We start from the raw sequence: 19,246 nt of genomic DNA on the forward strand, positions 1-19,246 counted from the left end.
ATCTATTTATCTTAGAAATTTGTGGATAAAAAAAAAAAAAAACGGGCCATTCACTTTTTTAAAAGTGTGCTATAACCAATAAACAACTGGCATGCAACATTAGTGTGCACACAGCGCCATGAAACTTATCTCTGATAGGTTGGGCAGTGGACCAGTAATGGGAGATTTAAAGGCAAACCTGCAGAGCCTTTCAGGTTGGGCAGGTTGGGCTGAGTTGCAATCTGTCTCACTGAGGGAGGAACGACAGAGATGACATCCCATCTCCATTGCATTCTTGGAGAGGTGAATTGTGAAGGTTTTCCAGAGGCAGCCTTAGTCTCAGTTGCAATAAATAATTATTCCAAAATCGTAGAGCTGGTAAAAATGCAAACGTTTATTTCTCCTTATAAATCAGCCCGGCTCCAAGAGATCTTGTAGCTTTGTCCTTGGCTCTTGCCTGTGCTTTCTTCAGCCTCCAGCTCAACTCCGTCTCATGGCTTCTCAATCTCCAGTCTGTGGCGAGTAATCTTTTCTTCCAGAGTGTTCTGCCTCAGAGCCCTGTTGATGTTCCAGAGAAATTCCTCCTTCACTCCAAGAGCTTCCTTCATTTATGTGATCTCCCAAAGGTTAACTCCGCCTTCTGGAGGGAGAGGGATTCTGGGTTATCTCCCAGAGTGCTCTCTGGTCCTGAGGGAGGTGTGAATTCAGACTAAGCCAGCCCTGAATTTTCGAGTGAACTCCATTGAGTACTTAGATACTTATGAGCTCTCTAAAGGTGTGAACACAAGCATTGTTCAATCAGTTCCACTTGGTATCTTGTTTCAGGTTCTGGCCCAAAATAATTCTTTCTAAGAGTAAATTAACTCCAGTGTCTTAACACTTTAGTAAAGATTCCAACAGTGAACGATGGTATAAAACGTTTGGAAGTAGTTAAAAGCAAGAAAAGCGGGCTGCATCCGGTTTACTCTGGCTGTGCTGCTACTGCTAATTTGACCTCATTTGCTAATTGCGTGACCTTGGGGAAATGACTTCATCTTGTTTATGGAGGAAACGGCAAAATAACTCCTAAGAAAACTCCAAATAAGATCGTGAAGAGATTAGACAGGACTGAACATATCAATCTGTGCTTCGGTTTCCTCCTTTTTAAAACCAGGGAGTCCGAGAAGATAATCTAGTTTAGGAAAGAACCGTGAAGAAAGGGGCTGGATCATTTTTGTCCTTGGGTCCTCAACAGAGCTCGCGGCACATGAGAAAAACTGAATGTTTTCTTGGCCCGTCAAGTCCTTTTTGCCTCTAAAATTAGGATCCTGTGAATGTTAAGTCCCCTTTTCGTTCTAGACCTAGAACCTTAAGAAGATTTAGAATCTTAGAAATGACTCCGCCCACTTTGCTGTAGCTTTTGCACTATTGTATGTACTGAAAAATATAAGAAAGGGGCTCAGCCAGGCGTTAGGACCGGGAGGGAACAGGTGCGACTTCTGTCCGTGGGGTACACGTGGGTCCCACTCGGCAGATTACACGGAGAGCGCAACTGTGAAAGGCAGCAGGGCCCCAGCCTGGCCTTGACCCCAAACGGGCGCGGCAAGAGACTCCTTCCCCCAGTCTCGAGACAAACGGCCCGGCGTGCTCCTCTCCACACGCTTTCATTCTCTCCGGAAGGTAGCGAGAGGGAGGGCCCGGGGGTTGCGGCCAGAGGCAAGGCCGAAAGCGAGGGCGCTTTGGGCGGAGCCAAGGCCACGCCCTTTCCACTTCGTCATTTCCAGCGACCGCTCTCACGTCATCCGCCGCCGTCACTTCCTGTCAGCGCCGGAGTGGACGGTGCTGGCGGCGCCCGGCTCGGCGCTCCCCTCTCCTCTTCTCCCTCCCTCCCTCCCTCCCTTCCTCCTCCTCCTCCTCCTCCTCCTTCTCCTCTCCCTCCCTCGGCGGCTGGAGCCCACTTCGCGCTGACCCCCCCACCCCCATCCACCGGAGGCCGCTCCCCATTTCAGCGCTGCCTAGCCAGCTTCCTGCCCTTCCCCTCCGCCCAGCCCGGGTGTCGGGACCAGGGCCTTCCTGGAGCGGCCGGCGCTTCGGCCGCCCCGCGGGAGCAGCCTCCGGAGGACATCAGCGACCCCACGGCGCCTCCCTGCAGCCACCCGCTGAGGAGGAGCCGCCACCCCCCGCCCCCGCCGCCATGGCGATGAGGCAGACTCCGCTTACCTGCTCCGGGCACACGCGGCCTGTGGTGGATCTGGCCTTCAGCGGCATCACCCCCTACGGCTATTTCCTAATCAGCGCCTGCAAAGGTGAGCGACGTTCCAGGCCCGGGCTTGGCGCTCCTGGGAAGGAGACAGGCCGTATTCGCCTAACTTCGGCTCTGGAGGCCCCGGGCCGCCCCGTCCCTTTGCTCGCTTCCGGAGGACCCCGGGTTAGCCGGGGCCCCATCTTGGGAGGCGGGCCCAGCCGCCCCGTGGTGCAGATGCTCGGGCTTGGAAAGGCTGGAAATAGCTTTCGAGGCTTGGGGGAGGGGAAGTGGTGCTGGACCCTTCCTGGGAGGCCCTGGAGAGCGGGGTCTGTGCCTCCAGACGGGGAACGGAGGGCACATGGCTAAGACTCGGCAAGGCAAACTTTCCCAACTTTCTAGTCAAGTTAGTTGAGAATAAGTTTACAATATGATTTCTTATCATCGTCCTCGCATAAAGATTGCAAAGTGTAGTCTTTGGCTAAACTTTACATACTCTTCTCAAAAATCAAAGCCCTCCTTTCATTTTTTCCTGTTTTAGTGCATTCTCAAACTGTTAAGGAAACGGCATCACACACAACTCGGGAAGTCCAAAACATAGAATCACGCCATCCATTTACTGAATTTTCGTATTTATGTATATGCTCAAACTTAGGCTGATATATTTAGTATTTCCAAAGAATCATAATTTTATCATGAAGGAAATGGTCTCTTCATCACAGTAATAATGAGCCATTCCATGCCTTGGGAGTGTGTTCCAAAAAATTCACCACCTAGTATGGCCAAGTTGGTCTCTTAAGTGTGGTGATGGCCTGATAAAGGCCAAGTTAGATCTAGTGTAGATGGATTCATGCCATTTCTGTTGTAATAGTCCTAGAATATGAAGGGTTACTTATCTCCACATCAGTAGGAGAAATTAGAAGAAGACATATAGTCACTCCAATATAAAACATAGATCATGAAGCTTCTGGAAATTCTATTTTTAATTTTGTTTTAAGTATAATTGAAAATTTTTGCTTGAACATTTTTTAATTGTCAAAACTTTTTTTCAGCTGTTTTCCAATTTTTCAAGGTTTTTTTTGGTTGATAATTCATTTTATAATCATTTGTTTTAAAATATTCTAGGTCCATATATAAATGAAATACATTGTGACTTGGTTGTTTGCTATGTTTTAATTTTAACTTAGATTTTACATTTGAATTAGTGTGTAATAAATTAAGTTTTTCATATGACTTACTTAGCTCTTGTGTTTAATTGTGAGATTGGTAAATTATTTCCACAGTTCCATTTTTTTTTCTTATGAGACCAGTTCTCTGAGAAGCCCTCTCTGATGAAGAACTTTATCAGTGTAGATTTGCTAGCTTCTTTGTCTTATAAGGTTGCCCTGAGAGACTGAAGTGACTTTCCCAGATTTACTTAACTTCTCCGTTCCTTACATAGCTCTAAAATTAAGTTGCAGGACAATTGTTTCCTCTCTGGGAATTCATTATACCAATGAAATCACATGTTGAAACAAACAAACAAAAAATGTTTATAGCTGTAATTCAGAAGAGTTGAGTATTTGAAAACTTATGTCTTCTGAATTTTTAGGAATGTACCTGAAACTTATTAATCTCTTTTTAAAAAACTTACTTAGATGGTAAACCTATGCTACGCCAAGGAGATACAGGAGACTGGATTGGAACATTTTTGGGTCATAAAGGTGCTGTATGGGGTGCTACTTTGAATAAAGATGCTACAAAAGCAGCTACAGCAGCTGCAGATTTTACAGCGTAAGTAAAGGCATGTTTTCTCTCTTACCTGTCTACTTGTGAATTATATTGTGAAATATCTAGAAACATCAACAAGCCATACTTGTTAATCATTCAGTAAATAATCATTGAATCCTCTCGTGTTCAAGGCATGGCATGCAATTGTAGAATTTATTGTTTTTAAAAATTGTAAGAAAAGTGATTGGATCTGGCTTTCACTGTTTAGAGTAGCAACATTTCTTATAGTGTAAATGAAATATCAATGTTTAGAGTGTAAAAGACAAATATGGAAAAGTACCTGCCTACAATTATCTGAAGTTTTACTAAATAAGTAAAATATGAACACAGATAAATTTAAATCAGTGCAAGAAACATTTAATGCCTACTCTCTGGATAGACAAAATAAATATCCCTATTTTCAAGGAGTTTACATTTTATTGGCATATTAAAACGTGTACATAAATAAAAATAAAAGTAATTTCAAGAGATAAAAAGTGTTTGTGATTTGGGAGGTGGAAGGTGCCAGGCAGAAGAAAAGGATTTATGGAGGAAGTAGAACCTGAGTTATATTTAACATAAAGGTAAGAGATTCCAAGAGTGAAGGAATATCATTCAGACATCAGAGGAGAGCATGTGGGCAAAATCTCCCTCAGGATCAGTGGGAGATAGAATAGTATGCACAGATATTGACTGATGAGTTAATTTAATCAGAAAGGAGTATGTAAGAAGGACTGTAATGGGAAATAAGTTTGGAAAGGTAAAAGGTTCTAAATTTCATCTGGGGAGTTCATATTTTATCCTAAAGACAACAAGGAGTCATGGAAGATTTTTGAATAGGGCAGTAATTTGATTAGGTCACTGAATCCATTTGATAGCTGTAGTGAGGAAGATAGCGACCAAAGGGCAAAGAGACCAATTAAGAGATTATCACAGTAGTCCACTTGAGGTCATGAGAAGGTACTGGGAAACTGAGGATAGAGACTGTGCGTACCAAACACAGGTGTGCATTGTTGCTACTCTTCATTTTGAAGAAGACAGGCTGAGAGTTTAGTACTATTTAATTTGGTATAAAGAATTTTTAACTAATAAACTTTGTAGTCTAACTTGGTAGATGTCAGACATTGCTTGACACTGAAGTTAGGTATCCAGTATCATAGTTGTTGTCAGAGACAGGATTTGAACCTAAATCTTCCTCACAGGAAGGCCACCACACCCAATGACAGATATACTGCCTCTAATGTAGTCGAGGTGATATATAGATACACACACATATACATGCATATACACATACTGAAATAAGGAACTGATTACATTTGTGTAATTTGAAATCCTTAATTTTATAGTAATAATTGACAGTGCTATACATATTGTCATTAGAGTTGCATAACATCTTTGTTAAAGTGTCACTATTCTCATTTAGCAGAGGGGATTGAGACTTATACATCTAATAAATGTCAGATATAGTATCCGAATCCAGGTTTTATTAACCCCCTATTTTACCTATATTGATTCTCTGTTATTTGATACAGGTAATCCCTCTTGAATTTTAATATTTCCTCCTCTTTTGGCTTCACTCTTACTATACTATCTTGATTCTATTATGTATATGATCCTTACTGGATCTTCTTCTCAATGGCCGTGATACTTTGGTTTTATAAAGGAATTAGGAAAACAATTTATTTTATATCCAGCTTTGGTAGATGAGCTCATTTTGGTTATATTTTTAGTAACCTAAATATGTATGACCAACAAAGTATTGTTTTTTAAACAAATAATTACATTTGTTAATGCCAGAAATGGAAATAGGGGCATTGACATTTTGTTGCTGACTGGCAAAGATCTTTGGACAAAAGTTTGAGAACAACTTGTGCTACTAGTTGTCTTAACAGTTTTATTAATCTACCTCTGCATGTTTGATATCCCTGCCTGCTGCAAGTCAGGTTCAGATCAAGCAAGACATAAAAGTTTTTCTATGAAGTTGGGTAGGAAATCCATTTCAGCTATACAATCCATAGAAATTTTTTGGTGTATAACTTTGATTTTATATTAGCTCATGAGAGGTGTACTGTAAGAAATCAGTGTTAGTATGGGATTAAATTTGAAGTGGAACTGTGAAAGAAGAATACAGGGCCCATGTGAACAAAAGATACTAAAAATGTTAATTGGTGGTGAATTGTTATCCTTGTTTAGGTTTCTGCTTTGAGAGTCAGAATATTTCCTTTTTTGGATTATCATCTTATCTTGTTTTTCTTTTTCATCTAAAGTGGTACAATTAATATGTATATTTTGAAATGTGTGTGAAAATCACTTTGACTCAGAAATTAAGTGGAATTTAGTAAGAAAAATGTTTTATTCTTGTAGCATTTGGTGCACTTTTGTTGAGTTACTTATTCTTGTTCACCTTTTGAGTTTTGTCCTGATCCCAGCTACAGTATTTAGGACCTGTGAGACACTTGAGCCAAGTTTGGAAGCTAGAGGTGTATATTTCAGGAAATCTTATGTAAAACAGAATAAAGAGAATAGTCCAATATAGTCTGCTGTGCCACTAAGTTTATCTGATTCTCAAAGTTGGACTATTTTTTCCAAGGTCAGCAATTGGGTGTGGATTTTGGGGGAGAAAATAAATTCAAGCTCATTTAACTCTTGAGGAATCAGATTGATTTGCTTGTTGCAATTAATGTTGGCATGGCAACTTTTAAAGGAAATTAATCAAGGTCTCCCATTTTTACTATGTTCATCACCAAAAGGTGATAGTTTCTTTCAGCAAGCCAATTTTTTAAGACAGAGTTAAAACATCCTCAAGTTGAGCCAAATTTCAGCTAAATCTGGTTGTCATTTCAGTTACCAGGCATTTTCTGACCACTCACAATGTGCCAGGCACTGTTCTAAGTTCTAGGGTTAAAATGAAAAGTAAAAAGACAGATTCTACTCTTGAGTATTGGATGGGATGTGGGTATGAATGTGTAAAATATGATGAGACATGTTTGAGGTAGATCATTCTAAAAACTGGAATGGAGAGCTAATTAATTTAGTATTGGATATTATTTTGTTGAATTTAATATGTCTATAGAACATCTCCTTCAAGATGTCTATCTGATAGGATAAGTTTATCTAAAAATCTTTAGCACATATGTGATAGTTCAATCTGTGGAAGCTGTTGATCCCTAAGTGAGATAATAGTTATATACTGATCTCTTTCCAGGAATGAAAAGATCCAGGCTTGACCTGGACATAGCTTTCCCAAAGGGGATTAGGAGTATTCAGTCAGAAGGAGAACTAGGAGAGAGTATTGTCATGAAAATTTAGAAAAGATGAGGGGTAATGCCAAAGGCTAGTAGTGTTCTCCTTGAATATATAAGATCACTACAATGTATGCCACTTGTTTCATTTGTAAATTTTATCTGTTGGAATGCATGTTGTAGTTGTCACCCTTCTCAAATTAGTTTGTTAGAAGATAGAACATTTTTAAAATAATAATTTCTTATACCAAGTTGTAATGTCTGAGCCATATTTAAGATCTTTTTTTTTTTTAATGAAGTTATTTTGGATGAAATCATTTACAATCCCAGTGGAAAGACTACTAAATTTAGAACCTGCTATCTTGAGTTTTTGTCGATCTTCCACTTATAGCTTGTATGACTTTAAGCAAAGCAGATCTCTAGACCTTATTTCTCTTTTCTATTTCTTTCTTAAAATTAGAAGATTGGACTAGATATCCTCCAAGGTCTCTTCCTTCCCTTCTAAATAAACAATCCTATAATTCTTCTCATGTTTTCCTAATAGAAAGTTTTAAGGATAGAGCCTGTTTCTTATTTGTATTTCTCCCAGTATCTGGCTCAGTATTTAGCAAAATACTTTTGTTTTGAATGAATGAATCTTTTTCTTAATAGACTTTAAGGCTTTTACAAAATACAGCAGTCTTATATTTTAGATCTCTTCAATTCAGCATTTAAGTGTTTATTACATGCAAGGAACTATGCTTTAAGGTAAAGGTTAAACATGCATCCTGAGTGCAGCCCAGACCAAGTTAAACTGTAATTGGGAAATATTTAACAAAATAAAATAGAATGCGGATAATATTAATAGGTGGTTTTCTAAGTCAAAATTAGGAGTAGGGATCTGTAGGTAGTAGAGGATTCTTATATAGCATTTAGAGGCTATTTCTTTTTGATGCCACTGCTTTAAAGCTTTTTTTTTTCATTGTAGTGTTTTATTTTCAGCTACATATAAAGACAATTTTCATTTTTTCAAATAAGATTTTGAGTTCCAAATAATTTTTCTTCCCTTGAGGAAAGTAATCTGGTGATATAGGTTATACATGCGCAGTCATGTAAAACATTTTCACATTAGTCTTGTTGTAAAAGAAGAAACAGAACAAAAGGGAAAAGCCATGAAAAAAAAAAAGTGAGGGTAGTATGTTTCAATCTGTCTTCAGATTCCCTCAGTTCTTTCTCTGGATGTAGATAGCATTTTCCATCATGATTCTTTTGGAATTATCTTGGATCATTTTATTTTGGAGAAGCGATAAGTCGTAGTCAGTCATCACAGTGTTGCTGTTATTGTGTATAGTGTTTTCCTGGTTTTGCTGACTTCATTCAGTGTCAGTTCATGTAAGATTTTCCAGTTTTTTTCTGAAAACTGCCTGCTCATCATTTCTTAATAGAACAATAGCATTCCATTATGTTCATGTACCTGAACTTGTTCAGCCATTTCCCAATAATGGGCATCTATCTCCTCAATTTCTAATTCTTTGCTACCACAAAAGAATTGCTATAAATATTTTTGTAAATCTTAGTTTTCCACTTTTCCCACATCTTCTCCAATATCTATCATCTTCCTTTTTGGTCTTATTTGTCAGTTCTAATAGGTGTGAAGTGTGGTACCTTTAGAGTTGTTTAAATGTGCATTCTCTCATCAATAGTAATTTAATGCAGTTTTTTTTTTTAATATGACTATAGATAGCTCTGATTTCTTCTTCTGAAAACTGCTTGTTCATATCTTTTGACCGTTTTATCAATTGGGGAATGGCTTGTATTTTTTGAGAAATGAGGTCTTTATCAATGACACATACCATAGAAAATTTCCTCTAGCTTTCTGCTTTCCTTCTTATCTTGGTTGCATTGATTTTGTTTATGCAAAATCTTTTAACTTTGATATAATCAAAATTATTCATTTTGCATTTTTATAATGTTCTCTGTCTTGTTGGGTCATAGCTTCTTCCCTTCTCCACAGACCTGTCAGGTAAACTGTTTCTTGCTCTTCTAAAGATATCACCTTTTAAAGGCATTTTTTTTTTTTAAAGCACTATTCCAGGGTATGAGATTCTTTGACATGTGCATTCCATTCTTATAAAGAGAGATAAGTTTATTAGATAATGAATTGGGATTTTCTAATTTCTAATTTAATTAAAATCTTTTAAGGCTAGTTTAGGTATCCATCCTCATTAACAGCAGACATCATGAGTACTTATGAAGTACAAAACACAGGCACATCCTTATAGAAAAATGTTAGTCTTACAGTGCAGTTGAGGAGATAAAAATTTTATATAATTGAAGTAACAACTCTCAGTAATTTATTTCTTGCCTTTTGTCAGATAATTCTTTCTTATAGTTTCTTTTATACTCTTTTCCCACTATTAATTAGCTTGAGGTGTTAATAGTAATCTATAAAGAATCATCGATTTTTGCATTTTGTTAAATATTCAGTTAGGAGAACCTCTTATGAGGTCATGAACCACAGTTTAAGAAGCTGGGGGCTAGGTGACGTCCAAGGGCTCTTCTATTATAATTCTAAGTACAAGACAAAATTCCTTTCCTCAAGAAACTCCTATTCTGATTGAGAAAGAACTAAGGTACAAAAATTAGAACATACCAGTTAGCAACATCTTGCTCTGCCTGGTACTACTAGACCATAGAGATACAAAAGGGAAAAAAGTAAAACAGCTCCTGCCTTGAAGGAGCTTACATGTTACTTATGTGTATATTTTTCCTAAAATTCAGAGAATTCAGAGTTCAAAGCAAAAAATAAAATCATATTCTGTAATGATGTATTTAGGAAATATATGTACTTTGTATCTTTCATTTTGCTCTTAAACATTTCTGAGATTAAGAATCTGTGGGTATTTTGGAAGACCAGTGAAAAATTCATGTTGCTAATCAAATACCATTGTGGTTGTGTTGAACATTTACATCATGTATTAGCTTGATGCCTTACTGTTTTGCTTTCATTTCACATTTCATATCAGTTTGTAGTTAGTAATCAAATTCATTCTATCATATAATTTATCTGTTTATTTATTTTTAAAGCAAAGTGTGGGATGCTGTTTCAGGAGATGAACTGATGACCTTGGCTCATAAACACATTGTCAAGAGTGTGGATTTCACTCAGGTATGTTGATTTACTTTTTTTATAAGGACCTAGATAATATCCACTGTTAGAGATTAAGTAAATCATTGATTTGTCTTATATAAGACATTTTTTTTAAAGTACTATTTTCTTTTCCTCTTAAGTGACTTGCTCAGGATCCTACACCTTGTCCTCTCATCTCCAACCCATTCCCACAAATCTTGCCAGTTAGAAGCCCTCTCTTATCACAGCTATAGTCAAGCAAAACCAAACCTAAGATTACATGAGTTAAATATTTGTTTTTAAAACTTTTTTTTTTTTAATAGTGATTTTTTTGGGGGGCAGCTAAGTGGTGCAGTAGATAGAGCACCAGCCCTGAAGCCGGGAGAGCCTGAGTTCTAGGAAGTCCTAGATGTGGGACCTTAGGCAAGTCACTTAACCCCAAATGCCTCAACAACAACAACAAAAATAGTGATTTTTCTTGCAGTGCCCTTGTGGATATCAAATCTCTAGCAAGATCATAGTGCCCGAGTGTTTTTGAAAGTTAAAGTAAAATGGAGATTTGGGGCCAAAGCAAAAGGGTGTTGAGGGAGCCAGGATCAAAAGCAGAGAAAAAGGGGACATAACTGGAATGTTGGAAGATTAAAAGAACAGCACTGTTGACGTTATTCCCTTTAGACTTATGTGTCAGTCGCAACTACTAATTGACTTTTTAAGCTTAGTGTTACTTACATGGTGAATCTTTTTGAAATCTATTAATATTTTACTTGTATATTTTTTCCCAGGATAGTAACTATCTGTTGACAGGTGGACAGGATAAACTCTTACGCATATATGATTTGAACAAGTCTGAAGCAGGTAAGTGTACATTTCTTGTAAACTTAGTAGCAATGGCAAACAAGGAAGAATTTAGTCTGATTGCATGCATTCTTCCTTCAGGAACAAAGGGTCTCTTTAAATTGGAAATTTTTGTGTTCTTCCAAAAGAGGAACCTAACCTAGGCCTAACAATTAATTTGCTATCAATTACTATTTAATAAATGTATTGAGTCAACTAGAGATGATTGGGGTATTGGGCTAGTCTTGTGGCCTTTAGATACTTGGAGGAATAACACACACGCGTGCGCTTACAGTCACTTTTCTGTGTGGCTTCAATGTCTAGAAGTTAGAACCAGTTGTGTTAATTACAGGGAAGCATATTTTGACCTCAATTTGGAATTAAGTTCCTGTAAGATAAGCAAAAAAAGTTTCCTGATAATATATGGTAGTTAAACTCTGTGTTCCCTTCTAGCTTGTAATTCTAGAACATATTTAGAACTCGAACAGATCTTTCCATAAAATGAATAAAACATAGACCGTAAAACTCATGTTATTTGTCACGGGTATTGACAAATTCTGAGAAAGAAGTTTCCTTTATCAATGTAAATAAACATCTGTTCTATGATTTAAAATCGTAAGGAGTTGCCTGGGATCTGTGGCTTTTGTGGCAGGACTCAAATCCATTAGAACTGGCTTTTTCTTCTTCTTTTTTTTTTTTTTTTTAATCTGTTGTGTGTGCATGTGTATACACATGTACACATGTGTAGATTCAGACCTTTTTTATGTAATGTTTTGAGAACCTTATAAAATAAAAATATTGTAAATGTAGAACCAAAGGGGACTTTTGAGGTCATATATCTACAGCTCCTTCATTTTACAGATGAGAAAACAGACATAAAGTAGAATTCCTCAGAGTTATAAAGTTATTAATTATCTTAGATGACTTGGAATCAAATACTTCTGAGTCCAAATCCAGCACTATAGAGTCATCACATATGTAGTACTAAACAGGTTCTATATAGTATAGTGAAGATAAAGACATATGAATTATTAACTATGGATTAATTTAGAAAAGGATTACTATCATGTACTGTATAATCATTATGAATACTAGCATTGTAACTCTGGAGAAGTCATAACTTTTTTCTAAGCACGAGGATATGATACATTAGTTACTTCATAATTATTTTGAGAAATATATTATAGTGCTAGCTAAATGTGTGTTTACAGAAATATTGATTCCTTTTCCTACTGAATAATTCTTCCCTCTTATTTTAAGAACCCAAGGAAATCAGTGGTCACACCTCTGGTATTAAAAAGGCTTTATGGTGTAGGGATGATACACAGATTCTTTCAGCTGATGACAAAACTGTCCGGTGAGTATTCTTCTAAAAGGCAGGGATTCTTAACCTAGAGTCTGTCAATTAAAAAAAAAAAAAATTACTTAAAATAGTTGGTTTCTTTTGTAATCTTTTGTTATTTTATGCATTAAAAACATTCTAGCAATGAAGTCTATACATTTCACCAGACTGTCAGAGGGGTCTATAGGTCCATGACAAAAAATTTAAGAACCCCCTCATTTAAAGGATTATGTATTTTTTTCATGGTTTGATTTCTTTTATGTTTAAATTCATATAGACCTGTCTTCTATTGAGTACTTTTGCTTGACTTTTATGTCTTTAGCTGTACTATATAGATTGTAAAGATATATATGAAGAAATTTTTCTGTTTAGAATTTTTTACTTATCATACTTGAGTAATTGGAGGAGGTGTCTTAGGTTTGAGAAAAATGTTGTTTTTATTTACTTTTTTGAGAGAATCTAAGTAATAATAAAAGTTTAACTTTTTAGTTTCTTGGTTATTCATTTGAAAAGTTTAGGACACAGTTGCCTTGGCAAAAGCATAGCTTAGTTCAGTTTACCAAAAGATTAATAAATTATATGGCATGACAGTGGCTATTTGGTATTATAAGGAACCTAAAATGTAGTTAAAGTTTCGATCTAAATATATAGTTGTTATACTAAGAGTTGTGATTGTACCTTATTGATAACTTTGGTCTAGTTTTATAAACCTTATCTGAGTTTACTCCTACCTTTTCCCTCTCCTGCTCTTCCCCCCCCAACCCCCCGCCCTTTTTTTTTTTTAATAGCCTCTGGGATAGAGCAACAATGACAGAAGTAAAGTCTCTAAATTTTAGTATGTCAGTTAGCAGTATGGAATATATTCCTGAAGGAGAGATTCTGGTAATAACCTATGGGAGATCTATTGCTTTTCATAGTGCAGCAAGGTAAGTCACATTAATGATGCTTTTTTTTTTGTATTTTTCTATAAAGAAATTGGATAACTTGGAATTTTGATTTTTAATTAAAATTTCAGATTAATATGTTTTCAAAGTGAGCAACTTGGTTTCATTTTGCTTTTTTTTTTTTTTTTTTTTTTGCTTCCATATGCAATCTTTAGGCACATTTCTTTATGGAATCTTGGCTCTTGTTTTCTATTTAAATTCTTAGCTATTGGTCTTAGTTACTGTTTGATAGGTACTCTGTTACTTAGTTACCATTAGATAGTTACTCTGAATAATGAATGATTGTTTCTTTGTGGACATGTTCTATCTTTAAATCCTTTTTGATTTTCAAAACTTAGTTTTATTAAAACTTAGCTTTATTTGCATAACCTTTTTTTTTTTTTTTTAAATACACCAAGTATCTCACTAGCAAATTTATTTGGATGTTTTGTTTTTTTCTTTAATGGTCTCATATTTTTCTATTAACAAAGAAACAATATACATATACTTAGCACCACTGCCAGGCCAAGGCTAATTAGCCAGCTGAAAGTTTTGAATAGAGCAAAGTTGTTTCAGTATTCGTACTGTTTTATGCTACTTCTACAAGTCATCCTAAAAAATCCATGCCGTAACTGTTTAGTCACACTTTATGGAGATTTTCATTTGGTTTTGCTTTTAGACCATAGAACCAAGTTTCTGTTTTACAGTTTTGATTGATTATCATATGCTAGTTGAAATTTTTAACCTTACACTATAGTATAGATTATACTTTTTTTTGTTTTTGTTTTTTAATAGAGAACAATTACATTGACTGGAAGTTTGACCCAACTTGCATATAAGACAAAAATGTGTTCTGCACTTATTATTTTTTCTTTGTCTGTATTGTATTTAAACTTTTTTCTCTCCTTTTTAGTCTGGAGCCAATTAAATCCTTTGAAGCTCCTGCTCCCATCAATTCTGCATCTCTTCATCCAGAAAAAGAATTTCTTGTTGCAGGTGGTGAAGATTTTAAGCTTTATAAATATGATTATAATAGTGGAGAAGAGCTAGGTGAGTAATATAAAAAAAAGTTGGAGTTATCCTTTTTATATGTGTATATATATATATATGAGACAGTTAAGTGGAATAGCAGATAAGTACTACATCTGGAGTCAGGAAGACTTGAGTTAATATCTGGCTTCAAGACATTTAATAACTACATAACCGTAGGCAAATTACTTAATATTTGCCTTGGTTTTCTCATTTGTAAAAGGAGCTGGAGAAGGAAATGGCAAACTACTACATTATCTTTACCAAGAAAAAAAAAACCCAAATAGGGTCATAGTTAGAACATGATTGAAATTTTATTGAATTATAATTTCTTGCTGTTAACACATCATTTTCTAGTATTCCATTTACCTTGTCAAACTTGTTGCATATAAAATAATAATAAATGGACTCCAAGAACTTTTCTATGAATGTGGTATAGGAGGATTAATGAGTGATCATAACATCCTCTGGTTGCTCAGCTCCTCCTTTTATCCTTAATCTCTGGTATTTTAATTTATGGTATTCAGATATTTGTTATCCCAAAGTTTTAAATAAATATCAGTTTGTAAGTAAGGAATTCTTAAAATACACATTTTGTTTATTGTTTTGGGGACAGCCCATGAATTAAAAATGGAGATAATAGGATTTTCTCAAATGAAACACTTTGAATGTGATTTCACATCAAAGGTTCCTATCAGATTAAGTTTAAGTATTTCATGCTTTTAAAAAAAAGTTAGCGAAGGCCAATTTATTCAGTTTTGAATCTCATAGTTCCAGAGAACTGAAGTTAACGAGTGTTAGAAGTCATGACTATGTGTTGCTAGACTTTGTATTTTTCTTCGTTTAAGAATTTTATTCAATATTCTGTCTTATTGATTTTGTTCATTTGCTAATTGCCTTTCATGTCTCCCTTAGACACTTTTGTATTTTCATTATTAGGGTGGACATATAGTAAGGGGAGAAATACAAATTATTTGCTTTTTATACTAATTCTGGAGTATCTCAGCATTTTTGCATTATAAATTGATCCGCATTTTTCCTTTTTCCATATTCTATAGCACAGATAACATTTAGTTGTTTTACCATTGATTTTTGTTTTCTTGGATTTACAAAATGGGTTTTGCTTTTATTTTTCATTTTATCTTAGAATAGTTAAGATATAGATTAAGAAATGAAGTCATAGAAAGGTTTTGATTTATCTGAGTAAGTCTGAGTTCTGAGCCTGTATTTCTAATCTCCCCACTGACTTTGCTATTTATTTATTATATTTAGTTTCTAGGCATTTGTCATGCCTGCTCAACATTTTGTGAATATAGAAATACATTCAGCAATCATTTGAGTATCTGCTGTGTACAAAGTACCATGCATGCTAGATTAAAATTGAATAAGAATCTTAGTTGTAAAATAATATATTAATTGATATAGATTGTATACTTATTGTTGCATTGGGTGAGAAGTAGAAAAATAGATCTTTGAAATTTAGCAAACCAAGGACAAGGTATTTAAGCAAATGACTGCAATGGCAACATTACTAGATTCATATATTAGATTTTTTTCATATTAACTGGATGCAGAGAAAGTAGAGGACTGATCCTAATTTTTGTTAGAGACCCAGGACTGGCAATCTTCAAATGAGAAAATTTTTTTCCTTTCTGGATTGTAGTTTGAATTTGTTTCCTTGTGCTTATATAATAATCTTAAAGCTCAGAAATGGAAAGGTCCTAAAACTGGAACTGCTAATTGCTATCCACATTTTTACCTATCAGGAAATGTCCACTATCCAGTGAGGGAGTGGCACTACCTTTTTGGTTAGAGTTAGAAGCAAGATGTCTGACTGTCACTTTTGTCCAAAAATTATTTTATGAGAGTATTCAAAAGAGGTAACTTTGGGGAGGGGAGGGGGGACTATAATATATTTGTAGATTTTAAAATTAGTTTACTGTTCCTCTCCCTCTCACCTGCTGTATACATATATAGGTTTTTCGCGCTAGGTCACCAAATATTGCCTATTTATTAACTATTAAATCATCTAATCAAATGTTTCTTTTTTTTTTTTTTTCCCAGAATCCTACAAAGGGCACTTTGGTCCTATTCACTGTGTGAGGTTTAGTGCTGATGGAGAACTATATGCCAGTGGTTCTGAAGATGGGACATTGAGACTATGGCAGACTGTGGTAGGGAAAACATATGGCCTTTGGAAATGTGTGCTTCCTGGTAAGATTTTTATTTGTAATTTTTGGCATTACATGCCTCATCTTTTTATAGTTAAATAAGTTAATTAGAATAGGATAATACAGCTTAATTATTTTTAAAAATAAATGGGAATGGTGAATTTCCCATTTGTTTTAACCTATTTTTGTAAACTTTTCTATAAATAAACCACAAGGTGGCATAAAGTAGCAGGATAAAAATTGGTCACTTGAGATAATTTTTTAATTGCTCTATTGCAGGATCTATTCTGGAAAACAAACATCTTTAGATTTTTATATATAGATGTATGCATACATATATGTGTAGATGTAAAATTGACCAGTGCTATATTTATTAGAGTGTAACTATCGAAAATTATTCTAATTAAATGTTGGGTATACTTAAGATTCTTTTGGAATTAGAAAAATTTACTCACCAGTGTCAAGATGTAGAATTATTACTACTCAGTCGTCTGTGGGTGGCTAGGTGATGAAGTGGGATAAGTGCTAGATCTGGAGTCAGAGATTCATTTTTCTGACTCTAAATATGGCTTCATATATTGAGTGGCTGTGTGACCCTGGGCAAGTTAGTCAATCGTTTGCCTTAGTTTTTCATCTATAAAATGATCTGGAAAACTAAATGCTAACTATTTTAAAGTACCTTTGTCAAGAAAAACTCAAATGGGGTTACCAAGAGTTGGATACAACTGATAAACAACTAAAAACAAAAATAGTTTTCTGAGCCTGAATGATATTTTGGGAGGGAGAGGCATCATATAGTATTTTGGATTCTTTAGTAAGAGCTTACATATCTGTTCTGTTTAGTAATATTTCATCACAAAGCTTTCTACAGCACAATTTTTGTCTAAAGTTCTTGTTCAAAAGATAATAAAAAATTCTAGTGGCTGATAATCGATTTGAGGATTATTTAATACTTAAGGCTTTGTTTTCACAGAAGAAGAGGGTGGAGACCTAGCAAAACCGAAGATCAGTTTTCCAGAAACAACAGAAGAGGAGCTAGGTATCCTTTTAATTTACTTTAATCTAATCAAACATTTTATTAGTTAGGATGTTGAACATCACTAAAGTTTATGGGATTGAAGTTCATGATGAGAAAGACAATCCTGAAGGTTTAACATTTATATTTATGTCAAACTTAAAACTTATATGTCTTGGAGCAGCTTTCTTTGCTTGTACATCATTGGTTTGTTGCATAAAATGAATATATAACATTGTCAACTGGATGATAGCTTAGCTAAATGGATTTATAACTGACTTAGGTTTAGGATAAGTGTTATGCTGGACAGAAATATTTATTGAAGTACTTAAATGTGTTTGACTTATTCTGTTCAACATCTTTGTCATTGATTAGGATGAAGACATAAAGAACACTCATCAAATTTGTAGATGGTGCTAAGTTGGATGGAATAATTAAAATGTTAACTGATTGGGATTCACAAAGATCTTGACAAACTAGAATAATGAGCTGAATCTTAATATGAAATTTAATAGCAAGAAACATGAAATCCCTTGCTTTTAGTTTGCGTGTCAAGATGGACTAAATGACTTTTAAGCCCCTTCTTGAATTATAAAATTCTTAAGATACTAAGTGACTTTAATTTCCTAAAATGACTTGTATAAACTTCTGACCATGATATTAAGTTGTTGTTTCTTTCTCATTGCAGAAGATCTTGGTTCAGAAAACTCAGATTCCATCTATAGTTCAACTCCTGAAGTGAAGGCCTGAGCACTTGGCATTTGCCACAGATATTATGCCACATGTGGACTAAAACAGCAATTAGCAGATGCCTTACAGAGTTACCCTCTACATAAGGCAAACATGGGCAGTAAATGATGGGGAATGTGATAGCTCCATTGTTGGAACTAGCTTGGTGTTGTCTCTTAAGTGAAAACTATGAGAATATCAAAAAATGGCGGGTAGAGTTGTGCTCATTTAGTCCACTATCCTACTGCCTTTTTGAATGAACATGTGTAAGCCAACATCCAATTTCTCCTATTTCAATTAGATTTCTTGTAGCCATTTTACTTTATTATGGAGAAAAAAAAATGTAATGGCCTATTTTACTTTTTTTTTTCTGAAAGCAGAAAGACTTTTGCTTTAGTTGTTAAGAAGGGAGTACATGATAAAGTATTTGGTTTGATTTCTCTTTCATTGTACACTGCTTCTGAACATCTAATTGTTTTCAGTTGTCTAAATAAAATGCCTCTACAACGGTCTCATGTTTTGGTTATTGTGGGGGGAAATTTGAACTTCAGAACTATAAAATGAATAAAGTTCATTTCTCTTCAGTGTATTTAAAATACATTTCTATTTCAACAGAATAAACATTGTGGTTATGTGTTTTTCAATGTTTTTAGATCAAATGACAATTTTTATTTAGTGAATTTTTTTGTAAAAATTAGCTACTGACAAAAAGATTTGAATAGAACTTTTTACAGAATAAGTTCTATGTACCATTTCAGGTGAAGGAACAAAAGTTCATAAAACAAATGATTACTGTAAAATGAAACAATATTTTACTGTTGGCTTTGATATGGCTACATTGAACCTATTCACAAATAAGAAAAATAAAAAATTATGCAAAAAAAAAAGTTGATTTTTATGAAT

General features: G+C 35.1%; 1 protein-coding gene across 2 annotated transcripts; it reads left to right on the top strand.

Moving 5' to 3' along the window:
- The first annotated feature begins 1,756 nt into the window (after nt 1–1,756).
- Nucleotides 1,757–18,855, top strand: STRAP (serine/threonine kinase receptor associated protein). 2 transcript variants are annotated; one of them, XM_003771180.4, is made up of 10 exons: nt 1,757–2,264; nt 3,838–3,973; nt 10,258–10,339; nt 11,083–11,155; nt 12,395–12,491; nt 13,265–13,402; nt 14,313–14,449; nt 16,493–16,642; nt 17,573–17,638; nt 18,303–18,855. In XM_003771180.4, the coding sequence occupies exons 1-10, from the start codon at nt 2,153–2,155 to the stop codon at nt 18,362–18,364; spliced, it is 1,053 nt and encodes a 350-aa protein (XP_003771228.3). In that variant the 5' UTR covers nt 1,757–2,152; the 3' UTR covers nt 18,365–18,855. The 2 variants fall into 2 exon arrangements, with proteins under 2 accessions (XP_003771228.3, XP_012406149.3); XM_012550695.3 differs by having other exon boundaries at nt 17,576–17,638.
- The last annotated feature ends 391 nt before the right edge of the window (nt 18,856–19,246 follow it).

The sequence above is a fragment of the Sarcophilus harrisii genome, chromosome 5 (genome assembly GCF_902635505.1).
Source record: "Sarcophilus harrisii chromosome 5, mSarHar1.11, whole genome shotgun sequence".
Taxonomy (NCBI): Eukaryota; Metazoa; Chordata; class Mammalia; order Dasyuromorphia; family Dasyuridae; genus Sarcophilus; species Sarcophilus harrisii.

Excerpts from the sequence above, each read along its gene's own strand:
- STRAP (XM_003771180.4), top strand. The coding sequence starts at position 2,153 with ATGGCGATGAGGCAGACTCCGCTTACCTGCTCCGGGCACACGCGGCCT. Across the intron at positions 13,403-14,312 it reads GCTTTTCATAGTGCAGCAAG|TCTGGAGCCAATTAAATCCT; the intron begins GTAAGTCACATT and ends TCTCCTTTTTAG. Across the intron at positions 17,639-18,302 it reads AACAACAGAAGAGGAGCTAG|AAGATCTTGGTTCAGAAAAC; the intron begins GTATCCTTTTAA and ends TTCTCATTGCAG.